Source organism: Indicator indicator, chromosome 23, assembly GCF_027791375.1.
Source record: "Indicator indicator isolate 239-I01 chromosome 23, UM_Iind_1.1, whole genome shotgun sequence".
Taxonomy (NCBI): domain Eukaryota; kingdom Metazoa; phylum Chordata; class Aves; order Piciformes; family Indicatoridae; genus Indicator; species Indicator indicator.
The window spans coordinates 12,051,521-12,072,044 of NC_072032.1; the positions used below are offsets into that span (position 1 = coordinate 12,051,521).

Here is a 20,524-nt window from a genome sequence, read left to right on the forward strand (position 1 = left end):
AAGAGGAAATGGCCTCAAGCTGCACCAGGGGAGATTTAGTTTGGACATGAGAAACAATTTCTTCCCCAAAAGGGTTGTCAAGCCCTGGCCCAGGCTGCCCAGGGCAGTGGTGGAGTCCCCATCCTTGCAAGGATTTCAAAGCCACTTATGGTGGACATGGTTTAGTGGTGGACTCTGCAGTGCTGGGTTAATGGTTGGACTCAATGACCCCAAGGGTCTTTTCCACCCAAAACTGTTCTGATTCTATAGCAAAATGTCAATCTGTGAATCCACAACATGGCTGTTTCTGTGCAGAGCTTCAGGATTCTGCCATCTTGTGATATTTAACACAAAAGATCCAGAACCCCAAACAACAACAACAAAACCAACCACCCCCAATCTATTCCTAGTATCCATAGCTACAGAGAAAAGCTGGAAACCATGAGCCTGATGGGCTCTTAAGAGCACATCATGAAGAAATAACACAGGAAGCTGTGACATTTGTTGCTTTTACATCTCTGTGCCCTGTAAATGCCCCCCACAGATGAGTTTCCATTGGAAAGGAAGCTGGAGTTTCCCATCATTAGATCTTACCTTGGGTGGTCTGAAGACAAGGTTTTCAATTTTGGTTTTTTTTTTTGGCCTTTGCCTTTGGGTGTAATGGCAAAATTAGGACAAGCTCACTCAACCAGCTACTATTATTGCTAATTATCGTTATTATCATTATTATTATTATATGGTTTGGGTTGGAAGGGATCTCCAAAGGTCATCCAGTTCAACCCCCCTGCAGTCAGCAGGGACATCCTCCACCAGATCAGGTTGCTCAAAGCCTTTTCAAGCCTGACCTTGAGTATCTCCAGTGGCAGGGCCTCAATCACCTCCCTGGGCAACCTGTTGCAGTGTTCCAGCACTCTCCTGGTACAGAACTTGTTCCTAACATCTAATCCGAATGTGCTCTGCTCTCATTTCAAACCATTGCTCCTCATCCTGTCACTGCAGGCCTTTGCAGTCCCTCTGCAGCCTTCTTGGAGTCCCCTTCAGGTACTGGCAGGCTGCTATTAGGTCTCTCCAGAGCCTTCTCTTCTCCAGGCTGAATACCCCCAGCTCCCTCAGCCTGCCCTGGTAGCAGAGGTGCTTCAGCCTCCTGATCATTTTCATGGCCCTCCTCTGGACATGCTCCATTAGGTCCTTGTCCTTCCTGTGCTGTTGCTATCATTATTTTTATCCCTCCCATGCAGAAGCAGAGTACCTGGAGTGATTTTGGCACTCCAAGACACAAATCCTCCTCAAGGTAAGAAACAGGAAGTGGCCAAGAGGAGATGGCACCACTCTGGGCAGGCAGCTGGGTCATGCTGAAGTGACAGAGCAGCTTTCCTGGTGTGGTTGCACTAGCAGAGCAGAAATGAGCTTGGAGATGGCTGTGTTAGTTACCTTCCCAGAACCTGGATGCACTTTGGAGTGGTTTCAGTGGGTTAATGGAATCACTGGTCTCTGCCTGGCACACTGGAGGCTGTGGCATTGCTGGTTGGCTCCTTGATCTCACAAACTCCTTTAAAAGATTTAAGAAAACCCTTCCAACACAAAGCTGTGGTTCTTCCAATACTGTTTATTTTATTACAAGAATAATTTAGGGCAGAAGGATAAAAGCCATGGTAAAAATACTTTTTTTGAATAACAAAGAGGCTTCAGAAGCCTTTCATCCCAGCTTTTTGCTGTGCCATGTACCGACCCTTGATGGTAACTCAGCACCCCTGCAGTGTTACAGTCAGCAGCAGTTCAGAGGTTAAAAAGGAACTGTGCTTCCTCCCACTGCTTCAGTGCTCCCTCCTCTCACTGCCAATGCAGCTTTTCTTCTGCTCCAGTCAGCTCTAAGTTAGGCAGAGACCAAAGCAGCTCCTCTTGCTCTCCGCAACTGCTCTACACCCACATCAGTTCTGTTAATCCTCCTTTCTGAAATCAAAGTTATCAATTAGTCTATTAAATAAATATTCTGATGCAGGAAATATCCTACCCCTACAATTAACTATTAATAATCATTTAACTTGTACCATGACTCACAGTGGCTGAATTTTTGATTTGTTCAAACACCAAACCATCCAGGACACAAAGGCCATGGATTGAGGGTGTCTGAGGCCTCCTGAGCTGGCTCTCACTTCAAAGGATGACTCATCAGAAGCTGGCTGCTATCAGGAGAATTGGCCTGCACAATGCATGAGGCGAGTTAGCCTTTCCCTGGTGGTGCTTCTGTCTCTTGGCTACAGAAAAATAACTGAGCTTGGCTGTAAGCAAACTTAATACAATACATAAACCAAACCATACTGACATGGCAAAGGTCTCTGAAGTTACCTCTTGAAGTTCTCCCATCTCTAGAGTTTCACACTTGCAGTATTTTCTTTTTGACTCCATCCTTTCAACGTTTATAGAGGACACAATCTGCAAGCCTCCCCCCCTGCACACCCATTTTTAACCCTAAGTTGTATATGGCATTGCCACAAAGTTACACAGCTCTGACAGTGCAGAGCAAGCCTGGAGAATCCCAGCGACAATCACAGCCAGCTTCTATTTGACAACAAACATCAGAATCTGGAAACAATAAAAACTCTGGGTGTAGTCAGATGAGACTGACTGCCAAGGTAAAACCACCACCTAAAAACTGCTGATTGCCCAGGGTACAGGTACAGCAGAGTGTTTTAGCCCCAAGTTCTTGGCCAGAACCAAAGCCTGCCCTATTTTGTACCAGCTCCAACAGAATGAAAAGAGAAACTTTTGACAAAGTCTTGCAGCTGATGCTGAAGAAGAGCATCCTATATTCAAGCACTGTGCATGGACTGGAGGGCTTCTTGTTTGGTTTTAATTATGGGGCTCATTTCCTTACAAAGTTTAACTCCTGCTGTATTTTTTTTTTTCATGACACCACTTCAGGCCACAGTTGGAGCAGCAGCTTGGCTGTCAGGCTGGAGGTTGATGAGGGAATTGCTTGCTTGGGCCAGCTCTGCAATGGAGACTCGTCCTCTCTGTTTGATATACTGAGCCACAGCAGCCATCTCCTCTGGAGTGATGTAGATGAACTTCCCTCTGTCATCAATCACACCTGCAGGGGGAAAAGAAAGGACCTTGAAGTCAGCACTTTGGCTCCTCTCACTTCCCAACAGACATCAGTCAATCCTTCTGGTAGGGATGTTCAACCTGCTGAGGCTGCATTTCCTATCTAGGGCAGGCAGAACAATGTGCTAGCAGCCAGGCTTTTATCTCCTCCCTACTCCTGGCTCTTTGAGCAGGGACAACAGCCCAGTGCCTTGGTAAGGCTAATTCTGTTCAAAGTGACACAGCTTACAGGTCCTTGCCAACCTCAATAATTCTGTAATGCTATGATTCTATTCCTTCCATTGTGGGCAACTAGCTGGAAGTACCCAGCAGCTACTTCAAGCAGGTAGTTTTGGTGTCGATATTCTGGGCTGAGGAAGCTGGTGGAGGAAGGCAGAGCAACAGGAGGGTCCAGGAGGTGATTTGAAGCCTCTGTGGGGCCAGCTCAGCTCTTCCAACTTATCCTCTAGAAGGGAATGAAGCTCCATTTCCCATATTTCAGTAGCTCCAGCAAGAGTGAGAACAGATCTGTTCTGAATGTGTTACCAGATCAAATGCAAGGCAGAAAGCCTCCCTGACATGCCTTTTATGTCACAGCACAGCCAGCAAAATACACATCCTTGGCTTTGATTCAGAGCACCTTCAGGTCATTTAAATCACAGAATCATAGAATGGTTTGGGTTGGAAGGGGCTTTAAAGGTCATCTAGTCCAATCCCCCCAAGTGAATGGGTATCCCCAGGTACCTACCAAGATAGCTGTTTCCCAGCCAGGTGAATAAATATGTGCACAGGCACCTTCCCCTACTTCATCCTCTGAAAGAAGCAGACTGCCCAGCAATCAAACAAGTTTGTTCAGACAGGGAGCTACTCACATGCTCAGCCTCTGCTTACACCCCAGCTTTGATTGTGTGGGTACCTGGCTCAGAACAGGCACTTCACTTACAACAGCATCCTGCAGTGCTTGGGATGTTTGCTTCTCCCACAGCATGACATACCCCAGGCCCTGGCTTGAGCCACAGCACCTTTAAAACATGCTTGCAAACTACCCCAAAACATCCAAATGATTCTTTCAAATTCATATTTCAGAGGACATCCTTTGCAGCTGGCTGCTCAGGAGCCCCTGAAGGCCTTCACAGCAGGGCTCAATCCACAGGCAGAAGCCTGGTGCTGGTTCCTGAGCTGCTGGGGACCTTCACCCCCTACCCCTAGAGGCAGTCACATCCCACAGTGCCTTCAACAGTCATTTGATGGCAGTTGAAGCAGAGAGAATAAAAAGAGTTATTTATCAAGTCCTGCCACGATCCTCAGCACAGCAGAGACAGGGACCTGTTGGAATGGGGCCAGAGGAGAGGAGGCCACAGCAATGCCCTGTTGTGAGGCCAGGCTCAAAGAGTTGGGATTGTTCAGCCTGGAGAGGAAAAGGCTCCAGGGAGACCTTCTGGTGGCCTTTTAGTGCTTAGAGGGCTGAGAAAGCTGGGGACAGAATTTTTATCAGGGCCTGTTATGACAGGACAAGGGGTGATGGTTTGAAACTAAAACAGAGATTCAGACTAGAGAGAAGGAAGACATTTGTTGCCCTGAAGATGGTGAGACCCTGGCCCAGGTCTCACCAGAGAGGTAGTAGATGCCACATCCCTGCAACCATTCCAGGTCAGGTTGCCTGGGGCTCTGAGCAATCTGCTCTAGCTGCAGGTGTCCCTGTCCAGGGCAAGGGGGCTGGACTAGATGACCTTTAAAAGGTCCCTTCTGACCCAAACCACTGTGCTTCCATAACCCTCTACAGTTTTAAACAAGATCTGCACTCTGCCATAGTGAAGGCATCACCTCTTCACCAGCTACAGCTAAGCCCCCTTTGTGTTTTGGCTGTCACCTGTTAGAGTGCCATCTGCCATCAGGTCCTGGATTCTGTTAATTGCATCCTGTTCAGAAGAGAAAAAGGAATGACAAATTGATCATAACAGAGGCAACAAACACTTCACATGTTCAGACCAACTGCAGGCTGAGGCTTACATCGAACTCCTCAGTGTGACAGACTTTGGTGAAGGACACACAGCAGTACTTCCACACAGACTGAGGCAGAGAGCTCTTTGGTCTTAGAAAGATGAAGTGAGCTTCTGCACTTTGGGCTGTTCAAGTAACTTCCCTATGCCCCAAAGAGATTTGTATTCCTGCTATAGAAATCTTCCCAGGAAAGGCTGGGTAGTGCCAATGCAATACCTATGTTCCATGAAGGACACTGAGGTACTTCTCCAAGATCCTGGCTATACTCCATACATTCCAGAGCTTTTCTTTTTTTTTTTTTTCCTCCCTGCTCCATTTAAGAGGAAACCTCTTTTACCAATCCAAACCCCAAGCTGTTCATTTAATTGCTTGGTTAATTCCACAGTTACTCCAACCATGCAGTTCCATTACACCTTCAGCTAGAACCTAAACCCTGATTCTGCTGTTTTGCCACCCACCCTTTCTTGCCCTTTATGTGGCTGCAGAAGCAAGCTACAGTTTAGATTTCAATCAGAAGAATTCCCCTAACTGGCTCAGTGGATGCTTAAGTGGAGCTCTGGTTTAAGAGAGAGGCCAAGGCACAGCAGCCTGAGCTTGGGAGTTGCTGCACGTGGGCATCCCAAGGCCAGGTGAGGTACAGAACAACAGAAAGCATTAGCCACTTCAAAACAGGTGCCAAAGGTGTTCCAATTACAATCAACCAAGCCACCACTGCTTGTTAGAGTCAAAACACAGTATTTAGAGTATAAAAAAAAAAAAAAAATCCAGTTCTCACCCTTTGCCAGGTTTTGTATGGTGCTGAGAGGCAATATGCTGAGGTTAATGCACCAGATGATATACACTGTTTAATGGTTTGAGAACACACAACTGGAGCACAACAGCTCCTCTGGTTGCCTGCAACACACCACCACTGTCCAGCTACACAGGCAGTGCTGCAGCTTGCTTCTAGCTCTGCTTTTGCTTCCCCAGTCCCTGAACTGCTCTGTGACTAAATCTGTCACCACTACAGGATCCACTGGCCAACAGGCAGCCTGAGCACTTCCTACTGAAACCATCTTGTGAGTCAATAATCCTTCACTGGCTGGCTGGCACTTTGAGCAGTGGCCACAGTTTGAGGGCTGACTTTGCTGAACTTCACCCAAATCCAAGCACTTTCAGCAGCACTGACACATTTGCATAGATTTTATGATCTCTCCTTACCCACTTTCTCTCCTGTCCTTTTGAACCCATTTCTTGCATCCCAAAAGTTAGTCCTTACCTGTGTTCTTAACCCCAAATGAGAAGCCAAGTCCTCCAGCTGGATGACCTTTGTTTTCTATGGAAACAAACCAGAGTTACTTGCAGCTGATCAGTTAGAGGGTTAGCTCATTTCTTTTTCTTTCCAATAAAAAATAATTTAACAGGAAGGCAGAAGCTGCCATTCTACCTAACTTCTCCTGGTGAGCACTTCTCTCTGGCAAAATCCTTCTAACCTAAGTCACTTAAACCACTCTGCCCTGTGGAAAGACTGTTTGCTCTGACCCACTGAAGTGAAGACTCAAATACCTTTGCCAGTGCTCACTCTGAACCTTTCCTTAGGTAAGTAGGAGCAGAAGCAGAGTAACAACCAGGGCTCTCTTCTCCTGCCACCTGAGTTTCCCAACTGCTACCTCTAATTTCCAGCATACTTTAGCAAGATACGAGGTCCTGTTGTGACAGGACAAGGGGTGATGGTTTGAAACTAAAAGAGGGCAAATTTAGACTATAAGGAAGAAATGTCTTATATTGAGTGTGATGAGACCCTAAGCCCAGGTTATTCAGAGAGGTGGGAGATGCTTCATCCCTGGAACCATTCCAGCTCAGGTTGTTTGGGGCTGTGAGCAACCTGCTCTAGGTGCAGATATCCCTGCTGGCTGCAAGGGGGTTGGACTAGGTGACCCTTAAAGGTGCCTTCCACCCCAAACCACTCTGTGATTGAAGTATACCTTAAAACATTCTTAAATGCACAGCTCTGTAGCAGCACAGACATCAAAATCCAGACAAGACTGGCAGCATTAAGTTCTTTAGCCTGTTTTACTGATGCCATGGGTATCAGTGCTGTAATAATCCTCCTAAGCAAGTGAGCACCTTCAGAAGTGTCAGTGCCAGTGCACCCCTGGGCAGGCAGCACAATGATCTCTCAGCACAAAGGCTGAAGCAGGAGCTGCTCATTTTCATTTTGCTTCTCAAAGAGGCTCTTGCTGCAGCCACCATTGCTCACACCTGGTTTGACACTTCTCTGTAGCTCCAGAGAATTACAGAGAAAACACTTGGTGCACTCATCTGGAGCTCCTTCATTTCGGTCTTTTTATCTCTGTTTAGATGCAGCAAAGGCACTCACTGTTTGTAAGGAATCTGGGAAGTATAAAAGCTTATAAAAGCTCTTCAGTTAGCACTCTGGCCTACACTACAAGCCAGGTAAGTGTGGCCATGAGAGCTACATCCATATCATCAGATGCAATACTCCAAACCATACACTGCATTTGTTGCTGATCTTGAGAGTACACTGGAAGGACACTGAAGAATTAGGCTGAAATAAATCAATCTTTCTTTCAATTAATAAAAATCAAACAAAATAAGCCACACATGGACTTAGGAGCTGTGAAGTTCGATGCAGCCAAGCTAGAGAACTGAATACCATGGACTGAATGCATGGGACTGGAACCAGTCCATGGAATTCAGTTCTCAGAGCTGGGAACTGCCAAGATTCGTCACATCTTCTTTTAAAAGAAGTCACACAAACAAGAAAAACAGGATTTAAACCTTCACTTAAAGATATTTACCCTCAATGACCAAGTTTGGTGGAAGCTTTCCAAGAGAGATCCTGCTGTGAGTAAGAGCCCAGAGGGTGGGGTGGAATTGGGATGCCCTCCCCACACTCTGGAATATAATGGCATTGCAAGGTCCCAAGTGACCAGGACACTTCACCACATGCTTCATGTTTTAGAGACAGGCTTTGCTTTTGCAGAGCAACAAATACACCCCCACACTGCACTGAATTCACCGCAGTTTAGCTGGGATTCTGCTGCTGTCCCTCAGCAAAGGAGGAAAGACAGCAAAAGCTCCCATCATTGAGATGAACAGTGTTTTTTCCCCCTTATCTTCCTGAAGGAAAACCAGGACAAGGTATAAAGCCTGTGAGTCATTTGCTATCCCTTTCAAATGCAGTTGGCTGTTTCAGTTCACTGGCTGCAATTCAGATCCATTCAATGATAAGTTGTCAAGCTGGGTGAGAAGGGTTTGATGGACAAAGTGCAGGCTCACATCTCCCTGGGCCAGCAGAGCCAGTGCTCCACAGCAAGAGAACTGCTCAGCCCCTCTTTAACCTCTGCCCACTTCATTATTAGTGTGTGCAAGTGCTCAAGAAGCCCACAGAGCTGGTTTGTAAGCTGTGTGGTGCAGCTACACCACTGCTGAGTGAAACCATAAGACTCCCTCCCATGAGGAGTTGGTTATTCTGCTCCTCTGGGAGCACAGCAAAGTCTGTAACCTCAGGGCTGGCCACTGTAAGAGGAAAACACAAGGGGTGGCTTCTGCAGCAGTGACAACACCACAGCCTGAGGTCTGAGGTGGTCAGGCTGAGGCTGAGGGGCTGCTATGAAAGCCCCAAAGGGAGGGAGATGCTCAGCTTTCAGAAGAGCAGAACAGAGGGTGTCAAACCTTTTCTTTTGTTGTGTTTAAGAACAATCCCATTAAAAAACAAACCCACAAGGCAGAGCTGGAAGAGAGAGGCTGCATTTGAGTTCAGACACCTTTAGGAATGAAGCATGAGATGAGCTGCCTCCAGCCAGTTACACCAGGAAATTAAAGTTATTCAACAGAAGAGCTAAATTGAAGTTTAGCTTTTAAAATTGCCAAATGCTCTTCATTGATACATTTTTCAGCCAGCTACCAGCAGCTCAGCAATGCTCCTTGATCCAAGTCAATCATTTCTGTGAATAGAACAGATGATGAGGGCAACACAACTTAAATATTCAGCATACTTTCAAGAGTAAAAAAACAAGCAAAAAAAAAAAAATAAAAAGAGTTGTAAAAGCAAGCAGTGCCCCAGTTCTGCAACTCATTTCTACAGAGGAAATCAGGTGTCAAATTAGGTTTTCAGCCCCTGCTTCATTCCTCTGATGTCAAGCTGAAGTGACTAATATAAAACTGTACAGATGTGCTCGAGCTGAACTGAGAGTTTGTGACTAATCTGTTCCATCCACCACAACCACCAGGGCAATGTGCAGCATCACACCCCTCTGTGCTATCCCTTGAAGACCATCCCAGTTTTTGTGGGCAATCCCAAGGGACAGTGAGGCAGCCTATTGTTCTACCTACTGCTAGTGAAAAGCAAGCTGCTTTGGGATAAAGAACAGCACGTTTTCCTTCATCCACAGCTTGGCTGCATCTTGAAAGCCTTAGATGGGAATGGGTGAACTGGCATCACGCCACACCGTGGAGTCCATTTCCACAGGTACTAATGGAAAACAGAGGGTGGTCTTAACAGACATGACTGTTTCAAATTCCTCACCCTTCCAAAGAAATCCCTCTGGTTTGGTAGAAAACAGAATACTGAAATCACTGCACAGCTGCAAGAGGAAATGTGCCATCCTGTGGTTCATCTTCACTCCATGCTGTTCTTTAGGCTCTTTACACACGGCACCCAGAGCTCTTTCTGTCTGTTCTTGGCTGTCTCATCTGCTTTTGGTGGTGCTTCTGATCAGAGCTGGCTGGCCTGTACCAAAACCTTGGTTACTGAACAGGGACTATTTTTGTTTGGGCTGCAGCAACGAAAACTGCGTGCTGCTAGCCCAGACATTTCCTAACTACCCCCCGAGAGCACACTGAGCAGCAACCACTGGACAGATGCAAATCCAGCACCTCTCTTCCTGTGGTCCTGTGGCAGGAAGAGACACACCACCCAAAGTGCCAGTGACACAGGAGAGCAGAGAGCAGCACAGCAAAAGCTGCCTGTGCCATGGCTTTGCAGCGACTCCAGAACCATCACTCAAATTAACTTCTGGAGGAGTTACCCACCAGACAAATCTGTAACTCCAGGGACTTGCTGTGGTAAGAGACATGCAAAACTGGTCCAGGGTGGGAGATTCTGGATTAACAAACTGATTAGAAAGCTGCTGAACAGGCAGGTGGTTTGCTCACTAACCAAGCCTTTCACACACGTGCCATACATCCAGGTAAGAGTCCAGTTTTCAGTGAAAGAGGAAAGGGATTCATTAGGACAAAAGGTTTGCATAACATTATTAGAGTAAGAGTAGAAGAAGGCATCAGACCTTTTATATACCAGCAGTGGAGTGAGAAGCATTTGTTGCTAACAGATCAAAAGTGGAAATGCTCAGGAAGAGACCACAGCTTTTAAATAGCCAACCATGCAACACAATGAAAGGGACACTAGCACACCCTCTTAAAAACAAAGGATCGTCTCCTTAAATATCCCTGCCAAACATTAAGACAACCCTTGCAAATGAGAAAAGAGATGGCATGAAAAGTGGGATTGACCTTTACAGGGCCAGCATTTCAGACACAGACACATCCTGCCCAGCAGGCCACAGCTGCTGCAGCCATTCTCCTTCACGCTGAGCTGAGAGGTTGGGATTGTTTTCTAAATCAGTAGCTGATGTTCACAAACAAAAAGCCTGAATGCCCCAGATCCCAATCAACAGCAAACATCCCCGGTCAGAAACCCTGGGGGTGATCCACTGCTTGCAGTGCCTGTCCTGATGAAAGAGGGTAAGAGCCACAATGCTGCCCCAAACAGGCCATTTGAACGCGGGAACGCAGACTTTTATCTCAGCTGTCACTTTGGCTGCTCGTTGAATATCTAAATAAAATTGAAGAGGAAGTAAAAGCTTTCCCTTCCTTCTGCAACTCAGCTCTTTGACAAAAGGTACTTTACAAAAGGCTGGAAGGATGAGCAAGCTCAGGGGGGTGGCTTACCTTCACGTAGGCAAGAAAGTCCATCAGAAAGCTGCGAGACTGCACACAGCAAGAAGAACAATTGTTACTGTCACGTCAAACCACTGTCATTTTAAAGTCATGAACATTAAATCCATCACAAACCTGCTGAGCTACAAATATTAGAACTGTTTAGCTTCCATACTTCCCAAGTTTTAAATATAAATGCTGAGAAAGCCTTTAAACTGGACAAGGAAGAAAACCCAAACCAACCCATACCTAGATTGGATCTTACCTAGGAATTTGTGACAGGTATTTTCTAAGACAGAATATGGCTCAAGGACGATTTGCATTTGTTTTCTGAAAGGCAGTCTTTGAATCTTTTACTCTTCACATCACACATACCCTGAAATAGCCACATCTGGGCAAGTTTATGCATGGTGTATTAAGTTACACAGACACACAGTGAGGACATTCAGTACAGAGGTAAAATACCAAGTGATTCTGCTCATGCAGATGGCCAAGGGTAGCTCCCAGCTGCACAGCACATGTGGAAAGGAACTCAAGTTGTTTTCAAAGCTATGCACCTGAAATCCTGCTTTTCATTTTAAGTGGCTCCATTTTCAAAGGCAATGCAAACAGTGCCCATTTAAATTAACAGGAGGTAAAGTTACTCTGCGAGCCTGGAAATCAATCAGCCTTAATCAACTACTCAGCTCTAGACTCAGGACCTTAATTTTCAGCACAAGTTTCAGCAGCTGGCCTCAACAAGGCAGAGTCAGCTCCTGTAACATGATACTGAAATGCTTCAGCACATTGCCCACCACGAGGCACACGTGTGGCTTGCCCTTCTTGCAAAGCTGGTGACTCCCACAAGCTACTCCTGTCACAAGTTCTAACTCCCCATTCCTACCAAACATATCTTGTGTTGAGACCCAGGATCATTAGCTGCCTGCCAAGCTCTTTGGAGTGGAGAGCATCCATGTTCCCACATGCAGAAAGATTATTTTCTCCTTGACAGGCAGCCGTAGAAACACAGACAATAAACACCTTCTAGCTTTAAAGGGTGTCTGAAGTGGAACAGTTTAATATTTAAGGACAGTCTGATTTTTTTTTAACAGGATACAGACATACTTTTTTGAAGGACCTTTCAACAGAAGCATGCATTTGGCTGTTCCCTGCATCTCAGGAAATTCTCCATTCACCAGATATGACCTCACTCGGTGTTAATCCTGGCAGATGAAGGAATTGCTCTTAATGGGAAGACTAATGTTGAGTGGTATTGACTCATTATAAGCTTCTCAGCCCAAAGCTACTCTCTGTGATGCTGAAGGCAAACTCTCTCCACTCAACATGGTCACTTTAGCAGAGGAGCAAATGCACAGAGCCCTGGAGAAAGTCCTTCTCATGAGATGCACTGGACGGCTCAAACTTGGCAGCTACAACCCAAGAGCAATTTCAGCAATTAAAATGTGTCTAAGAGGTTTTCAGAACAAGAACACTGCCTCACATACCAAGTATCCCATTTCAAGCAGCAGCCCCAGCAGTGTGGCTGCAGGCTAGAAGGCTGTGCACGAGTGTAAAATGCTACCAAGCACAGCAGGCACCTGCAGCACTGGATGCAGTCTTCTGGGGTGCAACCCACAAGCACCTCGGCTGTGTCCTGGGAATTCTCTTAACTGAAGCCTTTTAAGGCAAGAGCTTGGTTTTTCAAGCAATTCCCCCTAAGATACATGGGCACCAAAGTCCACATTTAGCCTTGCTTTCACCTGGCCCATGCTATATGGACAGGGCAGAGCTGAACATCGTAAGAGAACATCTGAATTCCAGAATGAGTTTGATTTCAGTCCTTAGATGAAAGGAGGAGAGAACTCCTTTCCAGCAATGTGCCTTGGCACTCTAAATTAACTTGTGGGAGTCTGGAATGAGGGGCTGTAGCATTCCCCAGGAAATGCTCCAGGTTCACAAGTGCCATACACACCATTTTGCTTTCACAAGCAGAAACATTTGGCTGCCTCCTGCTTTCCAGTTCAGTTGTCACGAGGCAGAACACAGAAAGGCTCTAACCAAGATAAGGGCCCTGCTGTAACAGCCCAACATACATACCTCTTCTTCTGTCATTGATTCTTCAACCCCTTCCTCTTCAACTACAAAACTCTCCTTCAGCTTCAGGTACTCTTCATACTCTCTCTTCTCCTCTTCTTCCTTTGCTTTCCTTTTTTCCTCTTCCTGGACAGAACAGATGACAAGCAGTCAGTTTTCTCCTCCCCAAAGCAGGTTTAAGTAAAACAGCATCTTCTTTCTCTGTGGTCTGGCTGTACTAGGACAGACAGCAGATCAAATGTTTCTGAAATCAGTCTCAGTTCTGCCTTGATGGCATCATTAATTTCAGTAGCAACCATCTCACAAGGCAATGTGGGCTTGCAGACAGTACACCCAGGCTGGCTCTTAACAGCTATGACACTGGGGAGAAAACCACTCTTATAGAGCAACCTGCTCTCCTAATTTGCATGAATCTGCTTCTTCTGCAGATCCCGTGACAGGAAGTCCCTGCCCCTAACTGTACTTTGATGCAACATCCCCATTTTCAGCATGTGTCCTCAATTCTTCTCTGATAGGCACTAGTGTGCACTGGGAGTGGTAACGAAGGACAGTGGAGTTATAGTGGTGTCCATCTGCTGGCCTGCAAAAAAAAGTTTCAAGTAAGATCTCTTTCTTAGGACACAAAACCAGATGATGTGTACATGGACTGGAAAGACCCAAGAATGGCAGACACAGGTGGCAAGATATGACTGTGTTGAAGAAAAACAAAGAAAGTTTTTTTTTTACGTGTTTAGTTGTTAACCAAAACCTACAGGCTCTCCATTATTCACAGTAAAAATATTTTCAGTTGCCTACCCTGAACATTTAAAGTTTAAACCAAAATAATAACCTTGAGCCAGAAGACTCCAAGCCTGCCATCAGCAAAAGGCTGTGCCCTGCAGAGCAGTCAGACACTCACACAGCAAACCCAGCATTCACATTGCAGTTATAATGAGCCAGCAGCATGCCCCTAAGGCTAAAACACCCAAGGAGATACTGGGGTGTACTAAGACAGTGTGAGAGGTTTTCCTCCTCCTTTACTCTGCCTTAGTGAGGCCACATCTGGGGTATTGTGTCCAGTTCTGGGCTCCCCATTTTGAGAGAGACAGGACACTACTAGAGAGAGTCCAGTGGAGGCTACAGAGATACTGAGGGGCCTGGAGAAGAACAGCCCCAGAAGGGATCTGCTCAATGCTCGACAAGGGCTTGCAAGGCAAAGCTGAAGGGTGGAGGGCAAGAGGATGGGGCCAGATTGGACAGGACAGTGTCAGGACAAGGGGCAATGGGCACAAACTGGAACTCAGGAGGTTCCATCTGAACACAAGGAGAAACTTCTTTGCTGTGCGGGTGCTGGAGCCCTGAAGCAGGCTGCCCTGGAGGCTTTCAAAACTCACCTGGGAGCAACCTGCTGTGGGTAGCCCTGTTTTCAGAGGGGGGCTGGACTAGATTATCTCCACAGGTCCCTTCCAACTCTAGCATGCTGGGAATCTGTGATAGATCACTTAAACGGTTTCAGATTTTTACTGTGAGCTCACACACTTGCAGCTTTCCATCATTTCCTTTTAAAGGATGTTTTGCTCTTCTCCAAAACATTTGACCCACATAACACCACACAGAAGTATGCTTCCTTACACAACAGTTTCTTGCACAGAGAAGTTCATGTTTGTAGAGCACTTGGTAGAATGAGACTCCAATTGGACTGGCCTCTGGTTGCTATCACATTGCAAAGGCTTTATTAAAACTTAGGAAGATGAGTTCTTCACATTTCAGTGACAACCTCTGGGCATTCCTTCACCGTTAGCATAGGAATTGATCTCTTAAACAGATCTCTTAAATCAGATTGATTTCTAGATGCTTGTCATGCTCCTTCTCTGATGCTAATATGATAATTGCTTCCTTAAATGGCTGGAAAGCAAATGCTTGTTCCATTAAAACAGGAAGAGACAGGATAAGGTCATTAAGTATATTGAAAAATGGGCTCATTAAAACCTAAGATGCTATGCAAGGCCAAAACCAGCAAGATACCAGAAATGGGGATGGGAGGGTTGTCATTCAACAATAACAAACAGAAAGTGCCTTTGGTACTGATTGTGTTTAATCAAACTCTCAAAAAGTCACAAGATGGAATTGCTCCCAACAGGCAAGCAGGAGAAAAACAGGACTGGAAGGATCTTGCTGTATGTGCAAAGTCAAAACTGTTTTGTTAACCTCATGAAAAGAGATCTAAGGAAGCTCTTGAGACGAAACAAGACCATTTTCTGGGTCAGCCATCACTGTAATGATTATTAGCAAAAGCCCAACAGTAAAGTTTTTCTTTGTGGATGTTACAGGTGCCAAGCACAACATCCCCATATTTCATTTGGAAATGACAGCATTGTTCTTTTCCTGTAAATGCACTGAATTTAATCTTGAGCATGGAAACACAAGAACAAGGCTCTTCCCCTAGTCTACTGCTGAAGATGGAATTCAACTGGGTTGTAAATGAGGAAAAAAAATCCCAACAATCACAAACCCTGAAATTTGCTTTGCAAGTAGTTTCTAGATGGCTTCCTAAAAAATAAAAATAAAAATAAAAAATCATCAGAACAGAGTGCCCCACAGAATCCCAGCATGGTGGAGGTAGAAGGAACCTCTGGAGACCATCTGGTCCAACCCCCTGCTAAAGGAGGATCCTTGGAGATACCGAGTCCAACCCCCTCTGCTAAAGCAGGGTCACCCACAGCAGCCTGCCCACGATCACAATGTCTAGGTGGGGTTGGAATCTCTCCAGAGAAGGAGACTCTACAGCCTCTCTGGACAGCCTGCTCCAGGGCTCCAGCACCTCACAGCAAAGAACTTTCTACTTATCTCCCATTTACAACTGGGAGCAACAGAAATAATCACTGCAGTCCAAGTAAGAGGCAAACTCTAGGCTGAGCTTTGCTTTTGCAACAGCAATCTCATTTTAATGTAACAGTGAACAAACCCCAGTCCCCACTCCTGCTGTGACCTCTTACTTCACAACACTTCAAAGCTTGCTCACTGGAAGACTGGCAGTTTCTCTGCTGTACCAAGTTGTGTCCACTCTGCAGTGCATTTAGACTGCTCAATGCTGCTTTTCTAGAGGAGTGATAGCTGTCAGCCCTGCATCTGCACAAGCAGGCTCCTTAGCACAGCAGAAGTTGGGCTGAGGGCGTTCTGTCTACAAAAATCCCTGTGCACAGACAGACAAACCTCAAGCTCTTGAGTGAGCACTCTGCAAGGCTCTGTCTGAAGGCTCTGTTTTGCAACATCTGAGGAAGTTGGCTGTCATTGATAAGGTGTCAGTTGGTAAACCAGCTCACCACTAAAAAAGTCCAAGAGTGGAAGGGAAATCCCCAGGGTAAAGCAGAGCTGAAGCAAATGCCAATTACAAAGCAGCTCCCTTACAGCTAGAGCCAATCAGGTCATCAGAACACTGGAAAGGAAACTTGAATTTAAAAATATATTATCTGGTTTGCAACACTGAAGCCAAGAAGCAACTGCAATTGATTGATACCTGGATACAAGCACACTGACACCGAAGCAGGGGAACGTCTGCACAGAATCCCAGCATGGTAAGGACTGGAAGGGACCTCTGGAGCTCATCCTGTCCACCCCCTCTGCTAAAGCAGGGCACCCACAGCAGCTTGCCCAGGATCACAGTGTCCAGGCAGGGTTTGGGATCTCTGCAGAGAAAGAGACTCTGCAACCTCTCTGGGCAGCCTGCTCCAGGGCTCCAGCACCCTTACAGGCAAAAATTTCCTTCTCAGGTTCAGTTGGAACCTCCTGGGTTCCAGTTTGTGCTCAGTGCCCCTTGTCCTGTCACTGGGCACCACTGAAAGGAGGCTGGCCTCTTGACCATGCTCTTTAGCTCTTGCTGAGCATTAAGCAGATCTCCTCTGAGGCTGCTCTTCTCCAGGCTCAACAGTCTCAGGGGCTCTCAGCCTTTCCTCCTCACAGAGATGCTTCAGGTCCCTCAGCATTTTCATAGCCCCTACTGGACTCTCTCCAGTAGGTCTGTCCAGAATATGCAAGATTTTAGTCCCTCTAACTCTCTTGAGGGAACACTTCCCCTTGAAATAATGTGTAATTGCCCAAAATAACTGGAGAGATCCATGTGCTTATAAAACACAGCTCAAGAATTCCTTGATTCCCTGGACCTCGTATCTCAGACTGCTTGAGCAGAGAATATCTGTGACAGGGTTACCAGTGCTGGTGACTTTATCAAAGATCAACACTGGGGAATTTCTAGAAGATCTACATGCTGCAACATAATTTTCCACCCTCCCTCATCATCTGACACACTTCTAGAAGATATTTAATGGCACAGGAATCCCCTGCTGCTGTTGACTGTTGGTCTGATGCTGCAGCTGAAATGCTGAAAGGAAGCTCTGCTTCACCCAAACCGATCTCCATGCTCACAGAAGTGTGCACAATTTTGTTAGCACTTCTTTTGCAGAGAGTGAAAAACAGGTTCAACTGAAATTGAGCTGTCCTGCCCTCTCCCCACCTACCCAGTGGGACACCATCTGCCTTCTCCTGGCTGTCTCTGCAGCCCAACCCCAATCACCCACCCCTATGACACTCTCTGTGTCTCCACCACCATCAGCAACTCTCAGCCTTCTAGAGACTCAGAAATCCTCCTCATTTTTCAAAGCTGCCCCTGCAAGGAAGGCAGACAGTGCAATATTTTAGGGAGGAAAATAATTTATTCTTCCTACAAAGCTGCTGAGGAGACTGGAACATCTCTCTGATGAGGAAAGACTGAGGAATTGGAACTTTTTAGTCTGGAAAAGAGAAGACTGAGGGAGGATTTAATCAATACCGATCAAATACTTCAAGGGTGGATGTTAGGAGGATGGGACCAGGCTTTTTTCAGTGGTGCCCAGTGACAGGACAAGGGGTAACAGGCATAGACTTGAACATAAGAAGTTCCATTTAAACATGAGGAGGAACTTCTTTAAGGGTGGCAGAGCCCTGGAGCAGGCTGCCCAGAGAGGTGGTGAAGTATCCATCTCTGGACACATTCAAAACCTGCCTGGATGTGTTCCTGTGTGAACCTGCCTTGGTAGGGGGGTCAGATTTGATCTCCAGAGGTTCCTTCCAACCTCTGTACCATTCTATGATTCTTAGTACCTTTCCTGTATTGAAGAAGAAATTTGAAATGACAGACTTGCCACTGTCACTACACCTACAGAAATATTCTGATACATTGAGAAAGGAAGAAGGGGAAAATGAAGCTGACTACTGTAACATTACTCAGACAAAGGTTGGAGACAGTCCCTCTGCAGCCTTCTTGTAGCCCCTTTTAGGCACTGGCAGGCCTGTCTGCAACAGGATTGGGAAGTTAAGATGTTAAGATCATAGACAGGCCACGCTTACATGCACAGTAATCAGGCACCTATTAACTTGATTTGTTTCCTCTCCTATCACTCAGGCAACAGTAGAACTGAAGCCTAGTTATTACCACACTGCTTGTAACCCTGCTTGCTCTGCTGACTGAAGCAGGAACTTGAGTGACACAGCCCAGACATCTACAGTCTTGAATGGTTCTGTGTCCTGTTACAGGCTTTCATGAAGACAGATTTCAAATTGCTAGGAAATGCTTAGGGATGGACATTAAATATTGTCAGACATATTGACTTTGCTCTGTGCTCAAAATGTGACCGGATTATCAATTTGTCTTTGGCACAAGGAAATAATACAATCCTGAAAACAGAGTGGCAGAATAATGTTTGTCACAGAGCCTGCTGGGCTGGCTTGGTGTCTTGATAAAGACCAGTGGGAAAAGTAAACAAACCAAACAAAAAAGGTTACAATTACAGAATTGAAGTAGCTAAGAAAGATAAGTCATTAGCAAGCTAGATTCAGGCACCTGAGAAATCGGCAATATTTAGGAGAAAAGCAGAGTGGTCACAGCAACCATAAGGCAGAAGCTGGTGCTACTGAAGTGTGTAGGCAGGGGAAAAAAATCAACCACCTCCCTGGGGAGCCTGTTCCAATCTGAGAACCCTTTCAGTGAAGAACTTTCTTCTAAGGTCCATTTCTGCCAAGCAGTTGAGGAGAACAAAGCTGGGATCTACAGCTGAGATCACTGAGAATTACTGCAACTCCAAACGGAGCAGGAGAAAAACCAACTAGAAAAGTATGCAGTAGTAAGGAAAGGCAAAGGGAGTTCTGCTGCTGGCAGATCACAGCCAGCTGCAATCTCCAAGACCAACACAGCCATTCCCACCTGCCGCTCCTCCTCCAGGCGGACTCTCTCCTCTTCTTTCCTCCGTTCCTCCTCTCGTTTTGACTCAAGCTTTCTCCGTTCTTCTCGCTCTGCTTCTTCAGCCTAAAAAATATAAAACCATCATGCAAGGCAAGCCTTGCTCTTCCTGGACATCTAGATTTTCATTTCCTATTTTGATAGCACGGAGGGTTTCTATCTTCCCAGATGCATGTTCAGAAAACAAAACAACAAAAGAGTAAAGAGAACGAGGGGGAAAAAAACCTCCCCAAATCTTCAGCATTATCATCATGGTAAACTGGGAAATTACCCTTCTCACTTGCATTAGCTTTTTATCCCCACAAGGGTTTCAGCTTCCTAAATGCCTATGAGCTTATTACAAGAGTGCTGTTAAGCAATATTCTATTATGGCATTCCATTTCTCCTCAAAATTTAGTCAGAAGGGGCTTCAGGGAAGAGTTTAAAAAAAAAAAAAAAAAAAGGAGAGGAGAATAAAAATTCTTTAAACCAAAGTATTCACATTTCTCATTATAACCTGGACTGAATTTCTTACAAGAAAAGTTGTATTGGTCTCTTCAGTTCCCTTTCTGTTTTTAAACTAAACCTAGCAGAGATTGTTGTGAAATGGGAAAAAAACAAGGCATTTAGTGTATTGTTTAAAGACTTAATTTATTCTGCAGTCTCTTCAGCACACATACATTTGAAATTATATGAAGAGAACAAGCAGAACATTCAAAGGGAGGATTTGTGCCTGTGAATGTTTCAGAGAAATGCCTACCAGAGGAATTTATCTATAGTCTATAGGGGAAAATAAAAATCATAATGTTTTCAAATGAACCAAATTATTCCCCACTCCACCAACCCATGCTCAGATAACTTCATTCAACTCTGCTCAGATTTGCCACAAAAAAGAGAGTAATTGCAATATGGAAATTAGTGACAACATGGTTAAGGCACAGAGTGAGAAAAGGACTGTGATGGAAGTTTACATAAAAAACACACTAATCAAACACACCAGCTACAGGGTGTGTCCCTGGAGTGTAAAGCAGAAACTGGATTTAAACCTCAGGTGATACTAAAATCTCCAGATAGGATCTCCCTGGCTTCATTTGGACCCTCTACACATTAGAGATGGTTTTTTTTGTAAGATATGTGATACCCACTGTGCACTCCAAACCTCTGTCAGTAAAAGGCTGTTTGAGTGCTTAGCTGCTTCTTGCAACCACATATTCC

The 20,524-nt window shown here is 45.6% G+C and overlaps 1 protein-coding gene across 1 annotated transcript in view; it reads right to left on the bottom strand.

The window, feature by feature from the left end:
* Positions 1-2,326: 2,326 nt before the first annotated feature.
* DDRGK1 (DDRGK domain containing 1) overlaps positions 2,327-20,524 on the bottom strand; it is a 31,431-nt gene continuing 13,233 nt past the window's right edge. The window contains exons 4-9 of the mRNA XM_054391531.1: positions 19,295-19,396; positions 13,084-13,206; positions 11,020-11,058; positions 6,323-6,379; positions 4,934-4,982; positions 2,327-3,070 (exon numbers count right to left, since the gene is read on the bottom strand). Of these exons, the coding sequence (XP_054247506.1) occupies positions 2,898-3,070; positions 4,934-4,982; positions 6,323-6,379; positions 11,020-11,058; positions 13,084-13,206; positions 19,295-19,396 (543 nt within the window). The 3' untranslated portion in view covers positions 2,327-2,897. The remainder of the gene's footprint in view (positions 3,071-4,933; positions 4,983-6,322; positions 6,380-11,019; positions 11,059-13,083; positions 13,207-19,294; positions 19,397-20,524) is intronic.